We start from the raw sequence: 25,599 nt of genomic DNA on the forward strand, positions 1-25,599 counted from the left end.
GTTGAGGAGAAGTCAGGTGGATACACAGCTGATAGTCCTACTGAATAGACTGTTAGAATTTGTATTATAGCAAGAAAAAAGCAGCTAAGTAAAGAAAAACGAGTGGCCATCATTACTTTAAGAAATGAAGGTCAGTCAGTCAGCCGAAAAATTGGGAAAACTTTGAAAGTAAGGGCTATTTGACCATGAAGGAGAGTGATGGGGTGCTGCGCCAGATGACCTGGCCTCCACACTCACCGGACCTGAACCCAATCGAGATGGTTTGGGGTGAGCTGGACCGCAGAGTGAAGGCAAAAGGGTCAACAAGTGCTAAGCATCTCTGGGAACTCCTTCAAGACTGTTGGAAGATCATTTCAGGGGACTACCTCTTGAAGCTCATCAAGAGAATGCCAAGAGTGTGCAAAGCAGTAATCAAAGAAAAAGGTGGCTACTTTGAAGAACCTAGAATATGACATATTTTCAGTTGTTTCACACTTGTTTGTTATGTATATAATTCCACATGTGTTAATTCATAGTTTTGATGCCTTCATAGTCATGAAAATAAAGAAAACTCTTTGAATGAGAAGGTTTGTCCAAACTTTTGGTCTGTACTGTATATATATATATATATATATAGGGGCATTATACTACAGTTCTACAGGGAGAATACAGGGGAGGGAGAACATTTTATATATATGATGATATTATACTACAGGGCGACAGACCATGAGGGAGAGCATTATATTTACTATGGGGGGAGTTATATATGCTATTGCTACATGGGGCATTCTGCTATGAGGGATGAGAGCATTATAAATGTTAGAACTACAGGGGGACAATATACTACAGGGGGCATTGTAATACAGAGGGCACTACAGGGGGTGAGAGCATTATACATACTATTACTACAGAGAGTGGGCATTATACTACAGGGGGCACTATATTGGTGAGGCATTATATTACAGGCCAGACCACTACAGGGGAAATTATAATACAGGCTGGAGCACTACAGGGGACACTAAATGGGGGCATTATAATACAGGCCAGAGCACGCCAGGTGGCATTATAAGTATGGGCACTACAGGGGGTGCATTATACGTACTGGTACTACTACAGGGGGCATTATAATACAGGGTGCACTATAGGGATTCATAACTATAGGGGGCACTGCATTGGGGCTTTATAAATTCTGGGGCTACTACAGGGAGACGTATAAATATGGGGGCAACTATAGGGGCATTCTAACTACTGGGGACATTATGAAGGCTTTCGTACTACCATGGGCTCTATAGGGGTACCCTATAGTTCAGCCTTATTACTACTGGGGATTCTAAAGGGGTGCCTTATAGAGGGGCTTTGTTACTGCTGGGGGCACTATAGGATGCTTTATTTCTACTAGGGGCCCTATGGGGGCATTACTATTGGGGGAACTGTGGGGGGACTTATTATTGGGCATAATATGGAGGACATTGCTTCTAATGGAGTTGATATTGGGGGGTACTGTAGGGGCACAATTACTACTAAGGGCAGTCTAAGAGCATTTTACTATTGGGGGAATATCTGTATTTCACTATTACTTCTACAGTATAGTATGTGGGGGCATTGGGGAGCACAGCAGGTGCAGTATTGGGGGTAGCAGCAGGATGACAATGTTGGGGCACGAGGGGGGGGGATTATAGAAAAGTGAGGAACCTAAGATGTTTCTGTGCCAAACTCTGCAGAGAAGAAACACAGCTGAAAGATGTAATCATGGCGGTCTGCTTCCAATGGAGACATCATCCACATATGTCTTTAACTTTAGAGCTGGGAGGGGGGTTGGATTGAGAATTTGGCATGGGAGGAGGTGTGCCCCACTTCAATTTTTGCTTCAGACAGAAAGGTTAGGATCGGCCCTGGGAGGAAAGCATATTCTCAAATATACCTTACAACAACAAAAAAAGTCAATTTACAGGTGCTTTCATTTTTTCCTAAAGAGCTGATTTTGACAGAGAAGTAGCCTGCGGGCATCTCTAACACATTGCCAGCATCCTTTGCCCTGATAAAGCGTTTTATCTCATAGAGGCATTAGCAAAGTCTTGTGAGATCAAGGCAGGCTTTCATACAGTGTCCCACAACCTTTTAAGGCTTTGGTGATGCCTCTATGAGGCGATGTAACAGCCAGTAACCAGCGCAAAGTACAATGGGAATATGCTGAGGTACTTGGTGAAAAGTGGTTGGACTTTGTCATCATTTCAAGTCCCATAGCAAAGAGTCCTGTTGTACATCATTTTTTTTTGTACAGTTCAATTTTACCATTACCATTAATCCATGTACAAATGAGCAGTTTAGTGCACCACGGGCAGGTCTATGCCACTCTGTGCATCCTTAGGACTGTATTAGACTAGTAGATGAGTATTACAATTGTCGGGAAGGAAGAGTTCCTTCCCTACAAAACGCCTGGTAGCCTGTGAAGGAGACTGCTGCAATTACATGCCGCGATCTCCTCCACACTATGGAGAATCATTGTTTGCCGGCAGCAGAGCGTGGTTAGACAACACAATCTGCCACCGGATTAGAATTTTTTTTTAGCTTGCATAAAAGATGTGATTGCCTGATGACGAGCAAAAGGATCTCATTCATCAAGTAATCAGCGGCAAATTTACATAGGCAGATCATCGCTGGGCGTTCCTACGAATACTTGTTAGCGATGATCTGGCCAACCCTCTACCAATGTAATACAGGATTTACTCCTTCTCCTTGATCGACAGGGCCAGGTAAGATGACAATGCAGGACCTGGCCCTGTCAATCAGGAAAAAGAGGGAGAGGCTGGAAGAAGAAGAAAGAGAATTGATACAAAGGTTGCTTGGACCACCGCCATTGCATTTAAAGGGATTCTCCAGGAATTATTTAAAATGGCCACCAGCAATCTGTCCTAGAATGTAAACAAGACTGGTTGCCTCCAGTTGCAGAGCTGCCTCCAGGGCTGAGGGAGCAGGGCCTTACTACACTGCTCTACAATAGATGGTAATGATGTGAAGCTACCTATGATATGCCATCATGGCTGAGCAGCCCAACAGGAAAACTGATCAATATGTAATATAGGCAAGTGCGAAAGTATAGTGTGTACTATGGCCCTGCCCCAAACCGCCCTAGGCAACTTTGCAAGTGTTGGCAACCAGCCCTGCTCACATTCTGGGACATGTTGCTTGCAGCCATTTTTTAAATCATTCCCAGAGAACCTCTTTAACAACTCTTTTGCATATGGATTAAATAATGTAAAGGTGAAATCTCAGGCACTTTCTACATTTCCACATTGTTCTTTATTCTCCAGTTTTTACTTCTTTTTTATTTATTTTTTTGCCCGCCCAGATGCATTCATACAGAGATACAGATTACATCCTGGTAGAAAGACTCAGTGGAAACAGATTTGCAAACTGATGATCATCTCACATTTCTTTTGTCATATGAATTCTGTCTGCCAGTCATCGGTGGCCCCAATCATATGTGTATAGAAATAGTTGACAAGGACACAACTTACAGCTATCACGTGTAATCACTGTATTGCTAGAATTCTTCTTCTTCGGTTTTGTTAATGTCAGCAGATTTCTGATCTCATCAGCTTTAGAAGTGGATCTTGTTCTAATTAGGAATGTGAACCATTGCATTCTTTTATAAATGGGGTTATGGGCAGACACATTTTCTTCTGCTTTGGCATTAATCACTGTCTTGTAATATTCCGATTAACAGAAACCTCTTGTAAGAACGGATTCCTTCTTGAGATGATAAAAAAAACACTATGTTGGTAGAGGATCTAAATCCACAGCATCCTGATAAAGTGAGATGTATAATCTTTGTGTATTGTTCATTCAGTTTGTAACCTCTGTTTGCAGAGCAGCAGAACAAAGCTCTGTTTAGTGAAGCTGTCATTCTGCAGTAGGACCTATACACCCTCCCACCACAACTCCTGGACTTGCTGGCCAATAGGAGTTATCCCTATGGATGCATTGTTATTCCTTAGACTTCTGGCCAATCACAACAGGAATTCCATTGTAACGAAACACACTGTACTGGGGGAATGGCAAAAGTACATATAATGAAAGAGAAAGATCTCACCTAAAGCAGAAGGACTGGTCCTCCTTGTCTCCATTCATGTGAGCATCAGACCCCAAGAACATCTGATATTATTACATCCAGGAATGATTGCGTAGAAGAGTCAGATACACTGAAGACATATCTGAATTAATTTCCCAGCTAATACTGAAGTTTGAGGAATAAATGTGCAGGAGATGGAGAAGGCGACTTCAGTTGGACTATGTCATGTATGTGTCCTCCTGACTATATTCATGGCTATGTTCCCATGCTCACAAGGAAACTGGATGTAGGTATTTTTTGCTTTTCCTCTATTTCTGCCATGCTTGTGTTCAGTAATGCTCCTTATTGCACATTGATTGCTCTCCTTTGCTTCTCTTTCTATGAGTTGTGCCTGGAATGAAGTGTTGCACATCTGCATACACCATGCTGCTAAATACACACATTACTGCTGCCAGGTCCTCCTTGCTGTGGTCTCCTCCATACTGTAGCTCGCTGTTTACACATCAGCTTTCCTGCTATTAAGCAGAATAAACTAATACACAGCATTCCCAATCACAAGTTCCTACTCCCAAACAATAAGGACTTTCTCTTCCATGCACATCTGGATTCTGCAAACAAAAATGACACTTCTCAAATGTGTTTACAGGCGGCTCTGAAATATGATAAACACATTGAAATCAAGATTCATGGCAAGTTCAGTCTGTCGAAATACCAAGCTGATCCTCTGGGGTTCGGGTGCCTGATAATCTGCTTTATTCATAAATCTGTATACATACATACATACAGTATACACACATAAATCTGCAATATATGATGTGTTCACGCATCTCATACCAAACCTCATATCTGGTCTATCAATGTACCTATTTTATGTTAATGGACAAATATTGTATTCCATTGCATAGATTTGTTCTGTTTTTTTTGTTTTTGTTTTTTGTGTACTGGGTAAATTACTTCTATTTTCCATATATCAACAGTTTAGGAAAATGTTAACATAAAACTCCAAATTACAAGACACGTTATAATATATTATATAATAAGCTATATATAGCTATTGTTATAATATATGAACATTTTCTCTCTCTCTATATATATATATATATATATATAGCATGATGTTTGACACTTACAGTGGTACTACAGTAGTAAAGAAACTGCAGTCATGTACTGTACCAGTACCAATGTGGTATAAATTTCACCGCCCAGCTGTCTCCCAGTCATTTGTTGTATGTCTTTTGATTCTGGATTAACTAGATTACTATGTGATGGTGTGATACCTTATCTGGATCATGTCTTTTATGTATTTTCTAAGCCTCTAGATTCTTTCAGCATTTGTTAGCTCATGTGGACTGTTTCCATTTGTTCCTTTGTTCTCCCTTTTGATGCTGAATTTTTAAGATGTGCCAAGCAAGGCTATACATATCCCCATCACTTTGTTGGTCACAGTGGATTTTCTTCCCCCATAGTTTGTAGTCAGTGGAAGGTATAAGTCATAAATATCATGGCACATTCTTACTGCTCGTTAGTAAATTGTCCGCATGTTATCACTAAGGTCTGAAGAATTCAGGGCTATATTTGTTAAGTAGAGCTCAGCCATTAATTCTGGACTTTGAGAAATTCTGGAGATCTTGGATACCTCTAGAGAAGGAAAATAGGTGTTGGAAGAATAAAGAGAAATTTACTATTTTTAATACATTTGGTTAAGGTAAAGTGTATGGCCTCTAGGTTTCCATGAATTTAGATATAATGTTAAATGTGTTATAAAATTGCTGTGAAAAGGTTCATGAAATTCAATCTGTTCTTCAATGAAAATCTGTAACAGAAGAAATGAGAAGTAACCACTTTCATGCTGTGTAGTCATGTAATAATTTTCTAGCTATTTCACACATTTTCGTCATTTTAATAGAAAAAGTAAAAATGCAGTGTTTGGTAGCTATGCCCACTTTGTATTAGTAGAAATTGCCCATTCTCAAGATATTTTGAAAAAATATTGATTACTATTTTTTGGGCACTGGTTCACAAAAAATCATTGACTTTTTTTTTCTTCGCCATTTCTTATGACATTTTAATTAGTCTTCTAATATGATGTGAAGAATTCAGTGTCATAACAGGTCATAACTGATCTACATAAGCGTACAGCAATTATTAATAAGCCTTAAATCTCAGTGAGTTTGATGATTTGTGGTTCTATAGAAGCTGAAAAGATCCAGTTTGTTTCTCAGTGCCATGCGGCAGAGTGGTCTTCTAGACTTTTCACAGGACCTCTTTCCATTACTCATACTATAACTTCATTACAGCCTTTTGATGCTGAAAGCTAATGGACTATGAAGGCAAATCTGAACACCATAGGCAAACCTGGCAGATGTTGGTAACGGTATATATGCTTTTTTGTGGTTATTTTATCTTGTGCTTCTTGGGGAACAAGAATTTTCTATCAACAAAGTCCAGGCCGTTCCAGTCATTGACTGCAGAAGTAGCATTGAAAATGTCTCATATGTGTGACATAGTACAAAACAAACCAAGAGTACATAAATATAAAAAAAAAAGTTTTTCATGAGTCTGTACCTTTGTAACATGCGCCAAAAATATCAACCACTGTACGTTTTTGACACATTTGTCAGATCTTCATGAAGAACACTTTTGTCTAGAGATGTTACTCCATTTATTATATTCCACTCTGTACTGTTGTATGATGGCACCTTTTTAGTGAATTTTTTAAAAATAGCAGTTTATAGAACTGGCATTCACTTAAATAACATAACCATGCCACCTGTCTACCTATCTTTTCAGAAGTGGCATAAAATTACAAAAAGTCACAACTTTTCAAGGAAAAATAGAGTAAGCTAAAATGCTGCATCCCCCCATTGTCTAGAATTCAAGGCTGGATTTACAGAAATGGATTGAAGCAGACTTAACCCAGACAGGTCTGGTAAATGCAGTAGCTATGCCTGAAAAGCGTACAAGACAAGTTGTTAAAATCCAGAGAGACTGTGCTAAGAATGCAGTGTCATTAGGTCAGTGCCATAAAGAGGACAGGGACCTTTTGGAAATGATACACCACAACTAGGAGAGTTTAGCAACTTGAAGAAAATGATAAAACTCTAGGCATCCTGCTGGTTTCAGGTGTATAACATCATGGAAAATGCACACACCAAGGTGCTGGGTACTTGACAAGATTTCAATAAAATTATATCACAGTAAATAAGTATAATCTAACTTCCAACATCCATCTATCCTTAAAAAACGGAAAACAAATGTTTTGTAATAGAATTTTAATATTTAAATTTTAATATTTTAATATGGATAAGGCTTTCATTTACGCAGACAAATATTTAGTTCCCTGTCCTAACTTTGCGTCTATACTCTGCCCTGGTCAATGCAGAGTGGCTTGTTGGCGCCCCCTCCCTGATATCTGGTACAGGGGGCAGACGTCCCATCAGCCTATCCCCCTCTTACTTGTACCCCTGGAGTAGGCCATAGACCCTAACAAAGAGCACAGCAGATAGGAAATAGGGAGCATGTGATTGAAAAGGACTTTTATAAATCAATCGCTATTGGAAAATTATTTACTTAGGAAAACATCTTCATCCAGCATGGAACAATGAAGTAAGGGAATATCCTCCAGGTGAGGCACATTTGAGCATTTTGTGCACTCAACGACCTGTTGAACCATTGCCACTGGAGAGCAGGCACTTGAGATGTCTACATACTGTAGGACTTGTCTTACATGAGATAATCACTCTCCATAGAGATCCTGCTCTGCTCTTCCATTATATCTGGGCAAAGTTGGACAACAGGTACCCAGTGCAACAGGTTCTGCCCACCGATGTACATGCATACAGCGCTCAGTGTGACTATACATTGGTACATAGTCTCGTAGAGTACTATGTAGAGTCAGATACGAGTAGGAATATCTCATTGTAACAGGCAGGACATAGTGTTTGAAGCACTGTGCCTGATAGCTGACATTTATATGACTTCTGGTATGGATAATTATTGCCAACAGCAATGGGATCTTATTTCAGCTGTAAACATATTAAAGCAGGGCGTTGTGATTATCTACTACCACTCCCTCTCCTTTGGTTTTATTACTATGGTACAGAGACATTCTAAGGCTGGGTTCACATCACATTTTTCCCATCCTTTTAACATATACAAAAAACATATAAGTTAAACAGATGCCTCAGACTGATGCCATACAGTGGCATCCGTTCACTATAGAGTTCCATTGTAAAAAATAAAAACATATATGTTTTATTTACCGGACTGTGCAGGATGCAAGAACGTGGTGTACTGCGTTTTTGTATCCTTTTTTTTCCTAACGTATACGTCAAACGGAGGCATAAAACGTGATGTGAAATTGACTTATTTGCCCACATCAACCAATCAGATTCCACCTTTCATTTTCGAAAGGAGCTCTGAAAAATGAGTCAGTTGGTGCAAATATCAAACTTATTAACAGTTGTTTATGGCAATTTCAGTATAATAAAAGATAGTTCTTAAAATAAAAGCTAGGTAAGCAAATGATATGTGCCAACATATTCCACAGTGCCGCACCCACCAGTATCAGTTCTGTACCCAATAAAGTCCACAATGTAATTTGTCTATTTCAGCAACCAAATTTATAGAAATCCAAGTGTTTGTTATTAGAGATGAGAAAAAAGAAGAAATCAATGTGACCATGGTGAGAACGTAAAAACTTTAGGCAGATGTTGACCTGGGTGTATTCAAACTCATGGCCCCAGTGCTACTAAACAGCAGTGAGCCACAAGTACACCCAGATCTGCCTTCCCTGCTGTCTGAGAAGAATTTATCTTAAATGCATTTCATGGAATAAATGAAATATGTGTGAAACTAAGTAAGTGTGTAACATTTCTAATTGCAGGTGGCTTGGTGTCACATCTTTTGGGGTCCCAGAGAAGTTAGGTTGCTCCAGCCTTCCCTTAAATGTACGGCAAAAGGATATGTGTAAAAAGAAGCCATATTTGCTGTCCAGCATTCGTGAGGGAGCCAGGCTGGGAATTCAGGAGTGCAGAAACCAATTCAAACATGAAAGGTGGAACTGCTCGATTTCACCAGCTATGTACACGTCTAGCCCATCATTTTCACTCTCATTCTTGTCATCTTCATTAGCATCAGCTCATTCAATCTTTGGCTATGAACTGAGCAGTGGTAAGTTTCTGCACCATTACATTGCCTGAAATTTTCATCTACAGATTTTATGGTCCACAGTTCATTTCACTTTTTTGTCTAAAAGTCAATTATATGTTCCCTAAGTAGGGTTGAAACTTTTTACAAATCACTGACTATTAAAGGGTCAGTAGATTTGACGCCAATAAATGTCTAAATAGGACCTCTCAAGTCCTCACTAAACTACATATGGCTGTATACCTTAACATCCACTTCATCATGGGTTCGAGCACTTTTTTCTTCTTGTCCCACCAATAGCTGAAGTGACACAGAATGGTGGACCTGACATGTCACTAGCATCTGGAGCTGAAACTAATGGCACCAACTTTGGGCCAAGAAAAAAAAATGCCAGTGCGAAAGATATGTGGCCAGTTTTAGTTCTAGGAGGATGTGACTGGTCCTCTTTAACATGAGTTCCAACATCCACATATTTGCTCATTCACACAACCGTAGGCCGTCCGTACCCCTGCTGGGGACTGCAAATTGTAATGGCCGAGTGAGTCCTGTAAGTCGTCCATGCCTGTATTGGGACCACAAACCTATTGACTTGAATGGGTCTGCAATCCGCAAGATACAGCGCGGTGCGGAGCGGAGGCACGGATCAGAAGCCCATAGAAGCACTTGGAAGCTCCTCCGAAATGCAAAAGATAGGACATGTCCTACCATTTGCCGTATATTGCGGATCGAGGACCAATTGAAGTCAATTTGCGGTCCGCAACACGGGCGCGGACAGCATACAGTCGTGTGTATGAGCCATAAAGCAATGTTTTATTCAGTCCAGCATCATATATTAGTGAAGAGTCCACTACCCGATTGTTGTTAAACCTTCGCAGAAGTGCCTTGGATTATTGGGGCAACCCCTCCCAAACACATCCATTATTTATTGACCTCCCCAGGTAAGGATGTTAGAAGAATCAGGAGACATCAATCAAGAGAAGAGGGTGGGGTTTGGGAGGGGTTGCTGATGATAACGTAGGACACCTCAGATATGACAGAGCACCCAGTGGATCTTTTTCCCAGGCACTGTATGTTTGGCTTATCATAGCAAATATGAAATGTTTGAACTTGTTTCCCCGCCAACTCTTTACTAGGTGTTAAAGGGGTTTGCCATCATTATCGCAAACAATGAAAATCAGACATTCATCATATAGTACATGACTTTTTTATTTTTTTTAACAAAGCTAAAACCAGCCTTGTACCTCAGATGGATCCACAGTTTCCCATTCATTGTTCCAATTGCTCACGGTGTGTCCTTTATCATGAAATGTGTCCTTCCTGCTACAGCTTTCACACATTATAACAAAAGATATGGCTGGCTTCAGATGAAGGATGGAACTGAACATGTGTGTCCACCTCAGCAAGGTGGATAGAGAGACAAGGAAAAGAACAAACAGCAGTTGGCGCTATATAGATACATCCTATTATATAACCCAGTACATCCATAACAAAGGTATTCAGGTGCTTATTTTTTTTGTGGGACAGCTCCTTTAAAAGTGCATGTGAGTCAAATCTGCCAACAGACTTCCTTTAAAATATGGTAATGGGTCTCACTACTGTTAAAGGGGCACATATGGTTTTCTGAAATCTCCATTGTTGTGTCAAATGAAGCAGCCCACCTTGCACTGTATGTATTCTATACTCAGGTCAGGTCATGGTCTAAACATCTGAACTGATCTTACAACTGAATGGAGAAAGCAAGAGCAAAAAAAGAGACCCTATAGTGCAGGGATGGCCAACCGGCGGCTCTCCAGCTGTTGTAAAACTACAACTCCCATCATGCCCTGCTGTAGGCTGATAGCGGAAGGCAGTGTGGGCATGCTGGGAATTGTAGTTTTGCAAAAGCTGGAGGGCAGAAGGACCATCCCTGCTATAGTGTGTTGGGGATGCATAATACTCATGTACATCAATTGGCAATTTTGCTGAATTCATTCCCCAATTATACACACTATAACTTAAAAGTAATTTTTCTTAATTATCGATTAAAATTTTTAAAAAATAGAAAAACTGTAGAAAAATCAGCGTGGCCGGACTGTCCAGGCACGCAACGGTCACTAAAAAAGTTTGCAGTAATACAGATGTAGCAGGGTTAGCACTCAAGCTCTTAACTTAAATTTCTTTACTCATCGCGTTATCTTGAGACAAAAGCCATTGAAAAGCAATGGAAGGTGTTTGCTTAAAGAGGACCTTTCATCCGAAAATAGTGTGTTAAATTCTTATACGACCTAATGGGGCTCCTCTCACGGATGTCCAGACACTTTTTATTATTTTTTTTTAAATGGACCCCCCGTTCGGCCGCTACGCTCTCCGTTAGTTTTGTCGCCTCATATGCAAATGAGGCGACGAAGTTATAGTAGGAGTTGTTCTCTAAGTTCTGGCGAGCGCGGTTATGCTCTCCCTGGCAGCGAGCGCATCCAATCGCAGCGCCCTGCTCTTAGCCAGGGAGAAGGAGCTCAAGTTCTCGCGAGATTCGCGAGAACTTGAGCTTCTAGACATCCGGACCGAGCGCCATCTTGGAGTCCCCAGCGCAGAGTTTGGTCGCCTCATTTGCATATGAGGCGACCAAACTAACGGAGAGCGTAGCGGCCGAACGGGGGGTCCATTTAAAAAAAAAAAAAGTGTCCGGACATCAGTGAGAGGAGCCCCATAAGGTCGTATAAGAATTTAACACACTATTTTCTGATGAAAGGTCCTCTTTAGATAACACGTCTCATAAATCATGAGTGTTAACTCTACTACATCCGTACATAAGAAGCTATGTAGACAGAATAGACATATCGTTCCCTGCATCAACTGGAGAGGTCTAAAAAGATTTGACATATCATTTCGCAGCCACTTTCTTTCATATTTGTTAAAACAACACTAATCTGCCGTGGCTACCCTGGGAACTGTTAAAAGATTCCTGCGTGTGGTTAAAAAGAGTACATTTTCCAATAAAAATACGGCTTCACTTGAGGAAACCGCAGTGTGATCTAATTGCAGCAAAAGGCAAACACTCAAGACTCTGGAGGACTGAGAACCTTTCTAAATGAAATAATTCATATGGAGAAGTCACAGGATCTCACATTAGACTTTCTGGTCTTGTTAGCTTTAAACGTGATGGATTTTATATCCACATCAGAAATGCTAATGGAGAGATTATGAACTCTGACTGTAGGCATTACATCAAGCATTGGGTTGGCAGTTTTATATGGAACAGTAACATTTGTAGGTTGATACAAAAAAAAAAAGAGCGGTCACGTCTGTAGAAATTATTCACAAGTTCACCTAAAGATCTCAAATGCTTCTATGCTTCTGTCCCCAAATGACAGATGGTATGGAGGACCATACATGCTACAACTGCTTATAATTGGTCTCCAGGGACTAAACGTATGCACTCGGACAGAGGACACACCCTTTCAGCTGCCAGCTTGAACTAAATCTAGCAGACCAATTGGAGCAATGAATGGGGGGATCTCTGGATCCATATGAGGTACAGGGCTGGTTCTAGCTTTGTTAGTAAGAAACCGCGTTATACTTTTAGTACGGCAGGGGCTATATTCGAATTTGTGATATTTCACGAATATTTTGGCAAATATTCGTCATATATTTGAGAATTCGAGATTATTTTCTTGATTGCGAAAAATCGGCAATGTAATATTCGCGTAATGCGCGAGAAGTACAGGCGTGGGTCACTTTTGCTACATTGTCCTAGCTGCTAGAAGTTTCCTGAGACTGGAAAGAATGGTTGGATTGTCAGAACATTAAAAATGGCTTTATATGCAGAGTGCTCCAGTATATTCATGATTGCGCTAATCGGCACTAATGATGTGAATACTTCGGCGCAGTACGTGAAACTTCCCATTTAAGCAGGTCTGCATGTATGTATGGACAGCAGAACCTATCACACTACCTAACACACTGCACTGCAACAGCTACACTGTATCAGGATATAACCTACACTGACTATCTCCCACTAACTATCTATATTATATATATAACTATCTATCTAATGTAATGACACAGGAAAGCACAGAGCACAGCAATGACATCTGCTGTCTCTCTCAGAACTTTAAAAAACTGTAAAAAATGGCTGCTGGGGAGGTTCTTATATAGTAAGGGGTAGGCAACTTTTCTATGGGTTGCTAGGGATGTTGCTAAGCTCTGACAAAGATATTGCCGCCTTCTCATTGTCCCACAAGCAAGAAGGGAGGTTACTGATGAAAAAGAATCTAGAATATTCGAAGTTACCTATATATATCACTATATTCTAAATATTCGCAAATTCTCGAAGTGCCGATATCCGCGATTGATGTATTTTTCTTCTTTCTACAATAATCATGGGATAACCCCTTTAAGTCCCACTCAGGTCTGCCACATACTTTTATGCATTTATGTTGTGCTGAGAGCAGTAGTTCATTTATTGCCTACTTTTCTATTTCAGGGACCAAAGAAACAGCATTCATCTCTGCAGTGACAGCAGCAGGTCTTCTACACTCCATAACCAGGTCCTGCAGTGCTGGTAATATGACCGAATGTTCATGTGATACAAGCCTTCAAAATGGTGGCTCAGCCAGTGAAGGTTGGCACTGGGGAGGCTGCTCAGATAATCTTCAGTACGGAATGTGGTTCAGCAGGAAATTCCTTGATGCCCCTTACAGAAACATAACTGGAAAAGAGTCAGATATTCTTAGTGCAATGCACTTACATAATAATGAAGCTGGGAGGCTGGTGAGTAGAATGAATCACTCTCATGTGGAAATTAGACTATAAAACCAAGATGTTGAGTGGGATGTTCATGAAAATTTATAAATCATTGTATGCAGAGCATTAAAATAAACTAATGAACTAACAAAACTATTGATCATTAACGGCTATGTACACCTTTGGGGCAATTTTTTTAATTATTGTATTCATTTTGAGCTAAAATCATTTTTAAGTTGGTCTGTATTAGAAATATGGAACCTTTTTTTCTGTACAGGGCTGAGATGTTCTAACAGGGAGATCTGAATGATCTCTCTATCATCAGCCAGCTAATCTGACAGGCTTCTTATCGCTGCTCTCTGACTGTCACGGACATTTGCGCGACAGGTGTCAGGAGATCGGTGAGACTGGCAACACGTGGTTTGATCTGACATGTTTTCCGCTTGGATCAAATGACGTCTGTGTTGTTTCTGGTGCTTTCCACACCTTCATTCCCCAGGTGTGGCTATTAGGGTCATTTAACCTTCTCTATTTATAGTTGCTTCTCCCACAATGCTGTGCGGTTTATAGCTTCTGTTTGGACATTTGGATAGTTGGATCTCGGCTGAGTTCCTGGTGTTTCCATTGCTCCTTTGAAGTTAAGTCATTCCCTTCCCTTTTGTATTTTGTTTAGGTTCTGTGTGCTGCATTTCCCTATTGATTGTATTAGGCCTGAAGGAGACTCCTGTTCGTCCTTACTTTTGGAGGAACAGGTAGTCTCGTCCCTGCCATTAGTACCAGGGTCCTATAGGACTTGAAAGGACCCTAGGTATTCCTGCGTATGAACTCACCTACCATACTGGTAGTCAGTCAGGATTTTGGTTAGGGTTCTCACTAAGTGGTATCCATCTTCCTTCCCTAGTTCTCAGGCCCGATTCCCTGTTCCCCCCTTCCCTCCTTTACTCACTGTGGTGTTTCCCTCCCACACCGGAGTGTGACACTGACCTTATAAATACTCATTATAGCTCGGTTATTATCTTACTGATAATAAAGTGGCTTAAATAAGTATTTATGACCTCTTAGTAAATTAGAGATAAGGATTATTAGAAGATCGCAAACTGTTAACCTTTTGTGATAGAACGGCTCAATACTTTTAATAAGGACCAATAGGAAAAAAAATATTTTTACCCCAAAATGAGTAAAAGGCAATCATAAAAAAAACTGGTGCACATAGCCTTTAAATGGAGTCTGTCACCTCAGTTTCCTATATTAAACTAATACCAATGAACACTATGTGAAAAAATACCTCTCCTTTTCAGGTGTCTGCATCGCGCAGAAAAAGAACTGTGATTGATCTGTAAATGAAGCACCAAGTGCCTAGGTGAACATTTTTCATTTTTCAAAGAGCCAAGGTCCACCACTCCTAACCTATCCCAGCTCCTTTCCGATGCTCTCTCATATCTTTCCTCTCTCCTGCTGACTTCACTGTTGCCTGCAACCAAATCTCACACAGGTACAGACTACCACCCTACCTACAAATTACAATACATACTGTCCTCATCTTCTGGTGGTCCTGTAGTGCGCAGGTTAACAAGTATGCATTGTTATCTGCAAATGCCGGTTAGACAAAAGTCTGTGCCCGCATAAGATTTGGATGTGGAGAACAGTGATGTCGGCAGGAGATGGGAAGGAGCTGAGATTGGTTAGGGCTAGCTGTTGGGCACTTTGATGAGCACTTGCTATCTAACTGCCATATCAATCAAAGCTCTTTTAGGGAGTGACCCTATGGTGTGGCTGGCCGCATGAGACCAGATCACAAGCAGCATCCAATGGCTGGACTAGTTTACGACAATTGTTCCAGCCATTGTTGGCCGTGGTTTGGTCACATGCAGTCATCCACACTGTGGGGTCATACCCTTAATGAGGGATGCAAACACTAAAAAAGAGAAAGCAAGATATGTTTTACATGATGCAAAAGTGGACTGCAATGCAGTTAGTTTAATATATGAAATCGAGGTGACCGGATCCCATTAAGACAGGTACAGACATTATTTTATTTGTGGACAGGTCTTGCTTTCTAGGAAGTCTAGAAAAACAGTTTAGCATCTAGCATCAAATAACACAAATTTTGGCACATGCCATGCTTGTGCAGAAATTTGGGACTTTGGGGCATCTTTGTGCCTGCTTGTCACTTTTCCAAAAAGTGGGTGGAGCAAGGTGGGGAGTGGGCGGTGCTGGGCCAGGCATAGCTGGCCGGGAATATTTATTACAATCTAGGCCAGAAAACTGACATAGTTTATACCTGAAATCTACACCAGCTCTTTTGCTAGTGTAGATTTCAGTTCTGGCACATGGACCTGCATAGATGCACTACAATTATTAAGAGATGTGTACCTCTTAATTGTAGAGCATCCAATGCCAGTGAGGGATACATTAATGGGAATCTGTCACCCCATTCCCCCATTGTCAGCTCTCAAAACTGCACTGAAATACACAGTCTGGACTACTGTGCTGTTCTAACATAATGGAGAGCACTCATGGGCGCATGCACAGCAGTCCTGACAATGTATTTCAACACAGCTCTGGGCGATGACAGCGGGGGAACGGGGGGCAGTAGGAAAATTAAGATAGTGATCTGGACTCCTTATGTGCAGTACTACTCATATATTACTGAAGATAATGGTGCAAAATTGGGCTGACAGATAACTTTTATGGCTGATGTGTAAAACACCAGCCATAATAAATATCTCCTATAGTTGGCAAGGTTGAAAAAAGACACAGATGCATCAAGTCCAACCTACAGTGGTGCTTGAAAGTTTGTGAACCCTTCAGAATTTTCTGTATTTCTGCATAAATTTAACCTAAAACTAAATCAGTGTCACGGCCTTTGGTTTGCGCTGTGACACTGTTGCCACACTTGGGGTTGCCCGCGGCAACGGGTTGCTGTGTGTGCATGCGGTGGCAGTGTCTCGGCCTTCTGGGTGATTGCCGGGACATGGTTGCCACGCATCCTGTTGCCGGTGGTAGCATGTGGATTGGTATGCTTGTTTGTGCACTTCCCCTTTTAGAGACTAAATAGCCCAAGCAGCCACACCCACACACACATAAACCCAGTGTAACAAAACCCTAGGAAGGGAGTTAACCCTTCCAACACCAGACAAGGGAAGGAAGCCACTAAAAGGGGAAGTGCACACACAAGCAAACTAAGCCACACATTACCACCGGCAACAGCATGCGTGGCAACCATGTCACGGCAATCACCCAGAAGGCTGAGCCACTGCCACCGCATGCTCTCACAGCAACACGTTGCCGTGGGCAACCGCAAGTGTAGCAACAGTGTCACAGTGCACACCATAGGCCGTGACAATCAGATTGTTATACAAGACCTAAAAGTAGATAAAGATAACCAAATAAAAAAAAATTAGTCAAAAATACTAGACTTGGTCATTTACTTATTGAGAAAAATGATCCAATATCAGAAGTCTGTGAGTGGGAAAAGTATGTAAACCTTTGCTTTCCGTATCTTGTGTGACACCCCCCCCCCTCCCTTGTGCAGAAATTGCAACTAAACATTTCCAATAATTGTTGATTAGTCCTGCGCATTGGCTTGGAGCAATTTTAGTCTATTCTTCCATACAAAGCAGCTTTAACTTCTGTTGGATTAGGGTCAGGACTTTCACTTGGCATTCCAAAACTTTAACTTTAGTTCTTCTTTACCATTCTTTGGTAGAACAACTTATGTGCTTAGGGTCACTGTCTTGCTGCATAACCTATGTTCCCTCAAGATTCAGTCACAGACAGATGTGTTCTAACATTTTCCTTTGGAAGTTGCTGAATTAGGCCCAATGCACACAACCATATGTTTTTGGGTCCACAAATCGCAGATCCGCAAAATACAGAGTCTGTGTGTCGTCCGCATTTTATTTGCAAACCCATTGTTTTCAGTTGGTCTGTGGTCCCCATTTTGGGGATGTTGCCTGTTTTTTTGCAAAATGGATATATGGATGTGGAAAGCACATGGATGATTTGTGTGATTTCCACTTTCATATGTCCCTTCCACAAAAAAGGTACATGTCCTATACTTGTCTGCAAAATGTGAACCACAGACCTATAGAATTCAATGAGTCCCCAAAAAATGCGGATGCAACATGGGTTGCATCTATATTTTGCGGATCCATGATTTTTGGACCACAAAGTTGACATGATGGTTGTTCCATCCATGATGGCAAGCCATCCTGGCCCTGATGAAGCAAAACAGGGCTAAACCATGATACTACTACCATTGTGTTTCACAGGTGGAAGGAGCTTTTTATGCTGGAATGAAGTGTTTTTGTTTCTACAAATATAAAACCTCTCATTTAAACCAAAAAGTTCTATTTTGGTCTCATCCGTCCAGAAATTATTGTTCAATAGCCTTCTGGCTTCTCTAGGAGATCTTTAGCAAACTGGAGATGGGCAGCAATGTTCTTTTTGGATATCAGAGAGTTTTTGTTCAGTGTTCTCCTGATGGTAGACCTATGATGAATATTAACAATAGCTAATGTGTGAAAGTGGTTACCTTAGGTAATAATGATCTTGAATTTCTTCCATTTGAACACAAACTGGCCCTGGATTGACAGAGTCTAGACTCTTGAGAGAAGGTAACCTTTTCCAACCTGACGAGCATCAACAACTCCCGATTGATCATGCCATTGATTGAAAACACCTAACTGTAACCTTCAAATTATCTGCTAATCCTTTTGCCACTCTCAGACATATGATACTGGATCATTTTCCTCAATAAATAAATAACCAAGGTTAATATTTTTGACTCATTTGATTGATTTGGTTATCTTTATCTAATTGTACGAAAATCTGATATTTATGCAGAAATATAGAAAATTCTGAAGGGTTCACAAACTTTCAAGCACCACTGTAAAATCCTACAGTGATGAACCAGAGAAAGGTTAAAAAAAACAAAAAAACACTATGAAGCAGATGCCAATTGCCCCATATTAAGGGAGAAAAATTCCTTCCAACTTTTTCCATTTTCCACCACTAACTCCAGTTTGGAAAAGTAGATGGAAAAGTGTCTATGGTTAGCTATGTTAATGAGTTTCATTCCAAATTTATGACTAGGGCTTTTTTTTTTAAAGTAGCAAAAAAAAGTCCAATAGCCACTCAAGTAGGGGTTGATGCAGAAAAATGGAGTTGCATGTTTGGTTTAAAAATGCACCAAATTTAACAAATGCATGTCATTTGATAAATTTGATGCAAAGTATGCCACACAGATTCAAGGAAAACTGACTTCAATTATTACCCTCATGATGAATTCCACCCGTACACCGCGCAACAATGATTTTGCTACTGAGATAAAAACATGTGATTTATACTAAAATAAGCACGCTGATTCCAAATATGAACTTGGAATTTGCCTGACACGTCTAGATTTTAAGTTATGCATGCAAAGCCTATTCAGTTATAATATTAACCCTTTCCCGACATATGACGCAATAGTACGTCATGGCGGCAGGTGCTTTCCCGTATTTTGACGTACTATTACGTCATGGTGATCTGGCGGGCACCAGAGCGGTGCGCGTCTGATCACTGCAGGGGCCCGGCAGCCCCTGGTAGCCGGGCCCATGCTGTATCCGCTGGCATCGCTGTACAAGCCGATGCCAGCGGATTAACCCCTTCTATGCCGCAATCAGCGCTGACCGCGGCATAGAAGGGATTTGCAGTGGGTGAGGGAGCCCATCGGGTCCCCGCGCTGCTGTGGTGGGAACCCGATGGGTGATATAAACTAACAGGTGCCTAGGAGACCCAGCCTGAGGCTGGATCTCCTGGGCACCCGTAGAAGGCAGGTCCTGATGCCGTGCAAGGCATTGGGCAGCCTCTGCACGGCATCAGGAACTGCCTTCTACGGGTGCCCAGGAGATCCAGCCTCAGGCTGGGTCTCCTAGGCAACCTGTTAGTGTATGACTCAATGTAGTACACTAACAGGCAATGCATTACAATATAGATGTATTGTAATGCATTGCAGAGGGGATCAGACCCCCAAAAGTAAAGTCCCAGAGTGGGACAGAAATAAAGTTAAAAAAAAAGTCAAAAAAAAAACGCCACTTTCCCCTGATTTTATATACAAAAATAGAAATAAAAAGAAAACACACACATATTAGGTATCGCCGCATCTGTATAAATATATCACATAATTCATCCCGTCCGATAAACACCGTAAAAAAATTAAGTGTTTAAAAAAAGTCATTTTTGTCACCTTACATCACAAAAAGTGCAACACCAAGCGATCAAAAAGGCGTATGCCCCCCAAAATGGTACCAATAAAACCGTCACCTCATCCCGCAAAAAAAAAGCTCCTACATAAGACAATAGCCCCAAAAACAAAACAAACTATAGCTCTCAGAACATGGAGACACTAAAACATCATTTTTTTGGTTTCAAAAATTATTGTGTTAAAGTGAAATAAAAAAAAGTATACATATTAGGTATCGCCGCGTCTGTAACAACCAGCTCTATAAAAATATCACATGACTTAACCCCTCAGGTGAACACAGTAAAAATAATAAGATAAAAACAGTGCCAAAAGCCATTTTTTGTCGCCTTACATCACAAAAATTCCAACACCAAGCGATCAAAAAGGGGTATGCCCCCCAAAATAGTACCAATCAAACCGTCACCTCATCCCGCCAAAAAATTAGACCCTACCTAAGAAAATCGGCCAAAAAATTTAAAAAAATATGACTCTCAGACAATGGTGACACTAAAATATGTTTTTTTTGCTTCAAAGATGCTATTATTGTGTTAAAGTGAAATAAATAAAAAAAATAGATATGTTAGATATCGCCGTGTCCAAAACAACCAGCTCTATAAAAATATCACATGACCTAACTTCTCAGGTGAACACCATAAAAATTAAATGAGTTGAACGCATTGCACCCGCACTGAATACCGACCCATTCATTTCTATGGGGCTGTTCAGATGAGCGAGTGATTTTCACGCATCACTTATGCGTTGCGTGAAAATCGCAGCATGCTCTATTTTCTGCGTTTTTCACGCAACACAGGCCCCATAGAAGTGAAAGGGGTTGCGTGAAAATCGCAAGCATCCGCAAGCAAGTGCGGATGCGGTGCGATTTTCACGCAGGGTTGCTAGGAGACGATCGGGATGGAGACCCGATCATTATTATTTTCCCTTATAACATGGTTATAAGGGAAAATAATAGCATCCTGAATACAGAATGCATAGTAAAATAGAGCTGGATGGGGTTAAAAAAATAAATAATTTAACTCACCTTAGTCCACTTGATCGCGAAGCCCGGCTTCTCGTCTGTCTCCTTTGTTGAACAGGACCTGTGGTGAGCATTAATTACAGGAACAGGACCTGTGGTGAGCATTAATTACAGGAACAGGACCTGTGATGACGTCACTCCGGTCATCACATGATCCATCACATGATCTTTTACCATGGTGATGGATCATGTGATGACCAGAGTGACGTCACCACAGGTCCTTTTCCTGTAATTAATGCTCACCACAGGTCCTGTTCAACAAAGGAGACAGACGAGAAGCCGGGCTTCGCGATCAATTGGACTAAGGTGAGTTAAATAATTTTTTATTTTTTTTTTAACCCCTCCAGCGCTATTTTACTATGCATTCTGTATTCAGAATGCTATTATTTTCCCTTATAACCATGTTATATGGGAAAATAATACAATCTACAGAACACCGATCCCAAGCCCGAACTTCTGTGAAGAAGTTCGGGTTTGGGTACCAAACATGCGCAATTTTTCTCTCGCGAGTGCAAAACGCATTACAATGTTTTGCACTCGCACAGAAAAATCGTGGGTGTTCCCGTAACCCACCTGCACATTTTCCCGCAACGCCCGTGTGAACCCAGCCTTATAGTGCTATCAGTTTTTAAACTTAAGATGGATAAAAGCAAATGTGTTAATGATCCAGACAATTTCTGCTACATATGTGGCAAATACACTACTTATGATTAGCGCAAGAATCTGACAAAGCGAGTGCGTCTTGCAGCTTGGGATGCATTTGTGCTAGTAGTTCAGAACTTCCTTGGGAACAGACGAGCTGCAAACTATGCTTACAGCATATGAACATCTTGGCTGCCGAATGTCATTGAAAGTGCATTTCTTACATTCCCATCTTGACTTTTTCCCACCAAATTTGGGACACGTAAGTGACGAACATGGAGAGCGGTTAGATAAAGATATTTCTACAATGGAGAACAGGTATCAAGGCCCCTGGAATCCCAACATGATGGGGGACTACTGCTGGTTTTTGCAATGGGAAAATGTGACCGTTCACAAACGCAAAAGCAGATGCCTGAAGCACTTTTAACAGTACTGGGCCTTGGTCAAGTAAGACTTTTAAACTGAAAAACTAGACTTTTTGAAATTTTGTTATTCCATTACATTTTCATACACTGTTTACTACGCAAACTTTGATGTAGAGCAGGTAATTGTTGGAGTAAAACTCGTTCTGTTCAAAATTATTCAATGCTTTCCAAGTGCTTAATTCATTTAGGCATACTTATGCAATGCTAAATTTCGTGACGTGTTACAATAATTCTGACTTCGGATTTGTAATCCGCACACTCAATTTAGTATAGGACAAATGTTTTTTGCCGAGTAGCAGACGAAAAGTTTTTTTTTTGTTGCGTGGTGAGCTGCAATATTTTAACATTCAAGTAAGGCATCCAAGCCTTTCTTGAACTTCCGTTGTCTCATTTTTCTGACAGTAAAGAATCCTTGTCTATGAGGATGGTGACCATCTCTCTTCTAGATGTAGAGGATACTCCTTGTCATGGGCGCAGGCCTAGGAATAAAAAGACCATCATGAAGATCATGAAGGATCTCTAATGCCTATTCATGTATATGTACATTGCAATTAGATTTCCCCTAAACCGTCTTATTTTCCAAACTTACTACGTTTGGTAACCTGCCTTGGTACAGCAAGTCACCCCATTCCCTTAATTACTAAAAGGGGTATTTCGTTTACAAGCTATCCCCTATTTATTGGATAGAAGTTAACAGCTAATAACAGGGACCCCCACCAAATGATACATCATACAGTTGCCTCTCCTGTAGTCAACACTAATGATTAAGGATTTAAAAATGTATTGTTCTGATTTCATAGAACTTGAATTTGCTTCTGATGCTTGTGGATCTGTTTCATTAGGCAGTGGCTAAGCTGATGACAGTCGACTGTCGCTGTCATGGAGTCTCTGGTTCCTGTGCTGTGAAAACATGTTGGAAATCTATGTCTTCATTTGAAAAGATTGGGAGTTACATAAAGGACAAATATGAAAACAGCATCCAGATATCAGATAAGATGAAACGGAAGGTCCGCAGGAAAGAGAAGAATCATCGGAAAATACCTATCAGGAAAGAGGACCTAGTTTACACCAACAGATCCCCTAATTATTGTGTAGAAGATCAAAAACTTGGAATATCTGGGACCCATGGTCGAGAATGCAACCGTACCTCTGAGGGACCAGATGGCTGTAATCTACTGTGCTGCGGGAGGGGGTATAACACACATGTAGTCAGACATGTGGATAGATGTGAGTGCAAATTTGTGTGGTGCTGCTATGTACGCTGCAGGCGCTGTGAAAGTATGACGGATGTTCATACTTGTAAGTGAGGAGTAAAATGAAAAAATATAATGACCTAATATAGTTAGAATAAATTAATTATTATCTGTATGGTCATCTATGCCAAACAAATGATACTGGTTCTAGGTTGGTTTGATAAGGAGTGGGTTGCGAGATATGTATGACACCATTAACTAGGAGATCTGAAGATGGCTAACGACCAATTAAAACTGGAGAGCTGGAAGAGACTATCAGATTCATTTAGGAAAACTAGCACAGACATGGAGTGGAGTTCTGGTAAGTATTCGTTTCCTAAATAGGGCCCATTATATTCCAGATAATTAAAGATTTCAATTCATATTATTAGTTTAAAAATGAGCCATAACTTGGCATGAGTGTCTTCAAAAACCAAATGCTATGTCCACATTGCATGGATGCATTTGTTGAGTATATGCCACGGGAAAGCTCCCAGCCCACTTATCAAATGTATCCATTCACTCAATGGACGCCAAGTGTGTCCATTGGGCAACCATTGGGCTGGTATTTGACGTTTAGCTTTTTTTTTTTTTTTTCTTTTTTACTTTTTAGATCATAGCCAACTGCAGTTTCATTTACAGGGGCTTCCTGCAAAAATGGCATACCACAGAGCACACATTTTTGTTAACATGGGAGACCTATCCCGCTGTACTCTATTGTTATACAAACATGGGAGTCTTCCGTCAGAGGTATACATTGGGAAATCCTCCCAAATAGAGACGTATGAAATGATTTATACAAATCGAATTTGTTCATAAATAAGTTTGCTTGAGCGGTGAGGGGCTGGCCCTGCTGCTCAAGAGGCTTTCCTCTCTCCCTTGATTGACAGAACCAGACATCTCATCTGTCCCTGTCAATCTCGAGACAGCGCCATTGCCCCAAGTAGCGTCACAAGTGCAGGGGCTTTGCTGTTGGTACCTGAGCAGCAAGGATGCCGACTGTACATGGGCACGGGTGTATGTTAGATTACTTTTAGTATACACAGGGCCAGATTTACAGGACATGCTTCCCTAGGCACTGGGAATGAAAAAGCCTTTATTCAGTCAATGTGCTGCACCTTTTGTTTGCAATAGTATTAACTATAAATAATGGTGCCATAAAATGACAACATAAAAATACTACAAATAATAGTTTCTTTCAGTGCACCAATGCAGTGTTAAGCAAATGGTCCTGCTGTGTGTTCATGTGCTCCAACACATTATGATGCAGTAAGCTGGAACACAATAAGCTTGCCGCTCATTGGCTTACTGTGTAACGCAGCAGTGCCTATAGTTCCCCATTTCTGCATAGATAAACCTATTGGTTGCTGCACATCCCCCTCAGGGGCGAAGCTAAAGGTTCATGGACCCCACATTTACCATTACTAGCAATGTTCTCAGTAAAGATTTTTGATCAGGGCATTTAGGGGCCTGGGAACTGCTCCCTCTAAGCTGGACAATAGAGAACCACATCATATTCAGTAAACAGTAACATACAGTGCCTTAGTACTTAAATATGAAGTATCCAGCTATAAAGGGCCATATAGTATCCAGGCAAATAGTAGCATACATATCTAGGGCAGTGAAAATAATTTTATATATCCCTAGTTGTCTAGGATAGTGAAGGGGTTGACATCTTTATCCCTGGTGTTCTAGGGAATGTAAGGGGTTAATATTAGTATACTTGGTGTCCTAGGACAGTGACAGAGTACTTTCAGCATCCCTGTTGGTCTTGGGTAAAAAAAACATTAAAGTAAAGATACCTGGTGGTCAAAGGCAGTGATGTAGGGACCATTGGTGTCTAGGACAGTGAAGGGGTTAATGTCAGTATAACTGGTGGTCTAGAGCAGTAACAGGATTAATTCCAGTATCCCTGTTGGTCTAGGGCAGTGAAAGGGTAAATGTAATGACTAGTGGTTTAAAGTTAATGTTAATATTCCTGGTGGCGGGCAGAGGAAAGGTTAATGCTACATTCCTGGGATGCAGTGGTTATCAGCCTCTCCAGACTCAAGCATTGACCTGGCTATCACTTTCTATTTCCTTCTTAGACTCATCATAGAGATAATTGCAGGGAG

General features: G+C 40.9%; 1 protein-coding gene across 1 annotated transcript; it reads left to right on the forward strand.

Annotated features, from left to right (window-relative positions):
• The first annotated feature begins 4,042 nt into the window (after positions 1-4,042).
• WNT16 (Wnt family member 16) lies at positions 4,043-23,736 on the forward strand. The gene is made up of 4 exons (XM_040411599.1): positions 4,043-4,337; positions 8,937-9,223; positions 13,662-13,948; positions 23,096-23,736. The coding sequence occupies exons 1-4, from the start codon at positions 4,246-4,248 to the stop codon at positions 23,558-23,560; spliced, it is 1,131 nt and encodes a 376-aa protein (XP_040267533.1). The 5' UTR covers positions 4,043-4,245; the 3' UTR covers positions 23,561-23,736.
• The last annotated feature ends 1,863 nt before the right edge of the window (positions 23,737-25,599 follow it).

This window comes from Bufo bufo, chromosome 1 (assembly GCF_905171765.1).
Source record: "Bufo bufo chromosome 1, aBufBuf1.1, whole genome shotgun sequence".
Classification (NCBI taxonomy): Eukaryota; Metazoa; Chordata; class Amphibia; order Anura; family Bufonidae; genus Bufo; species Bufo bufo.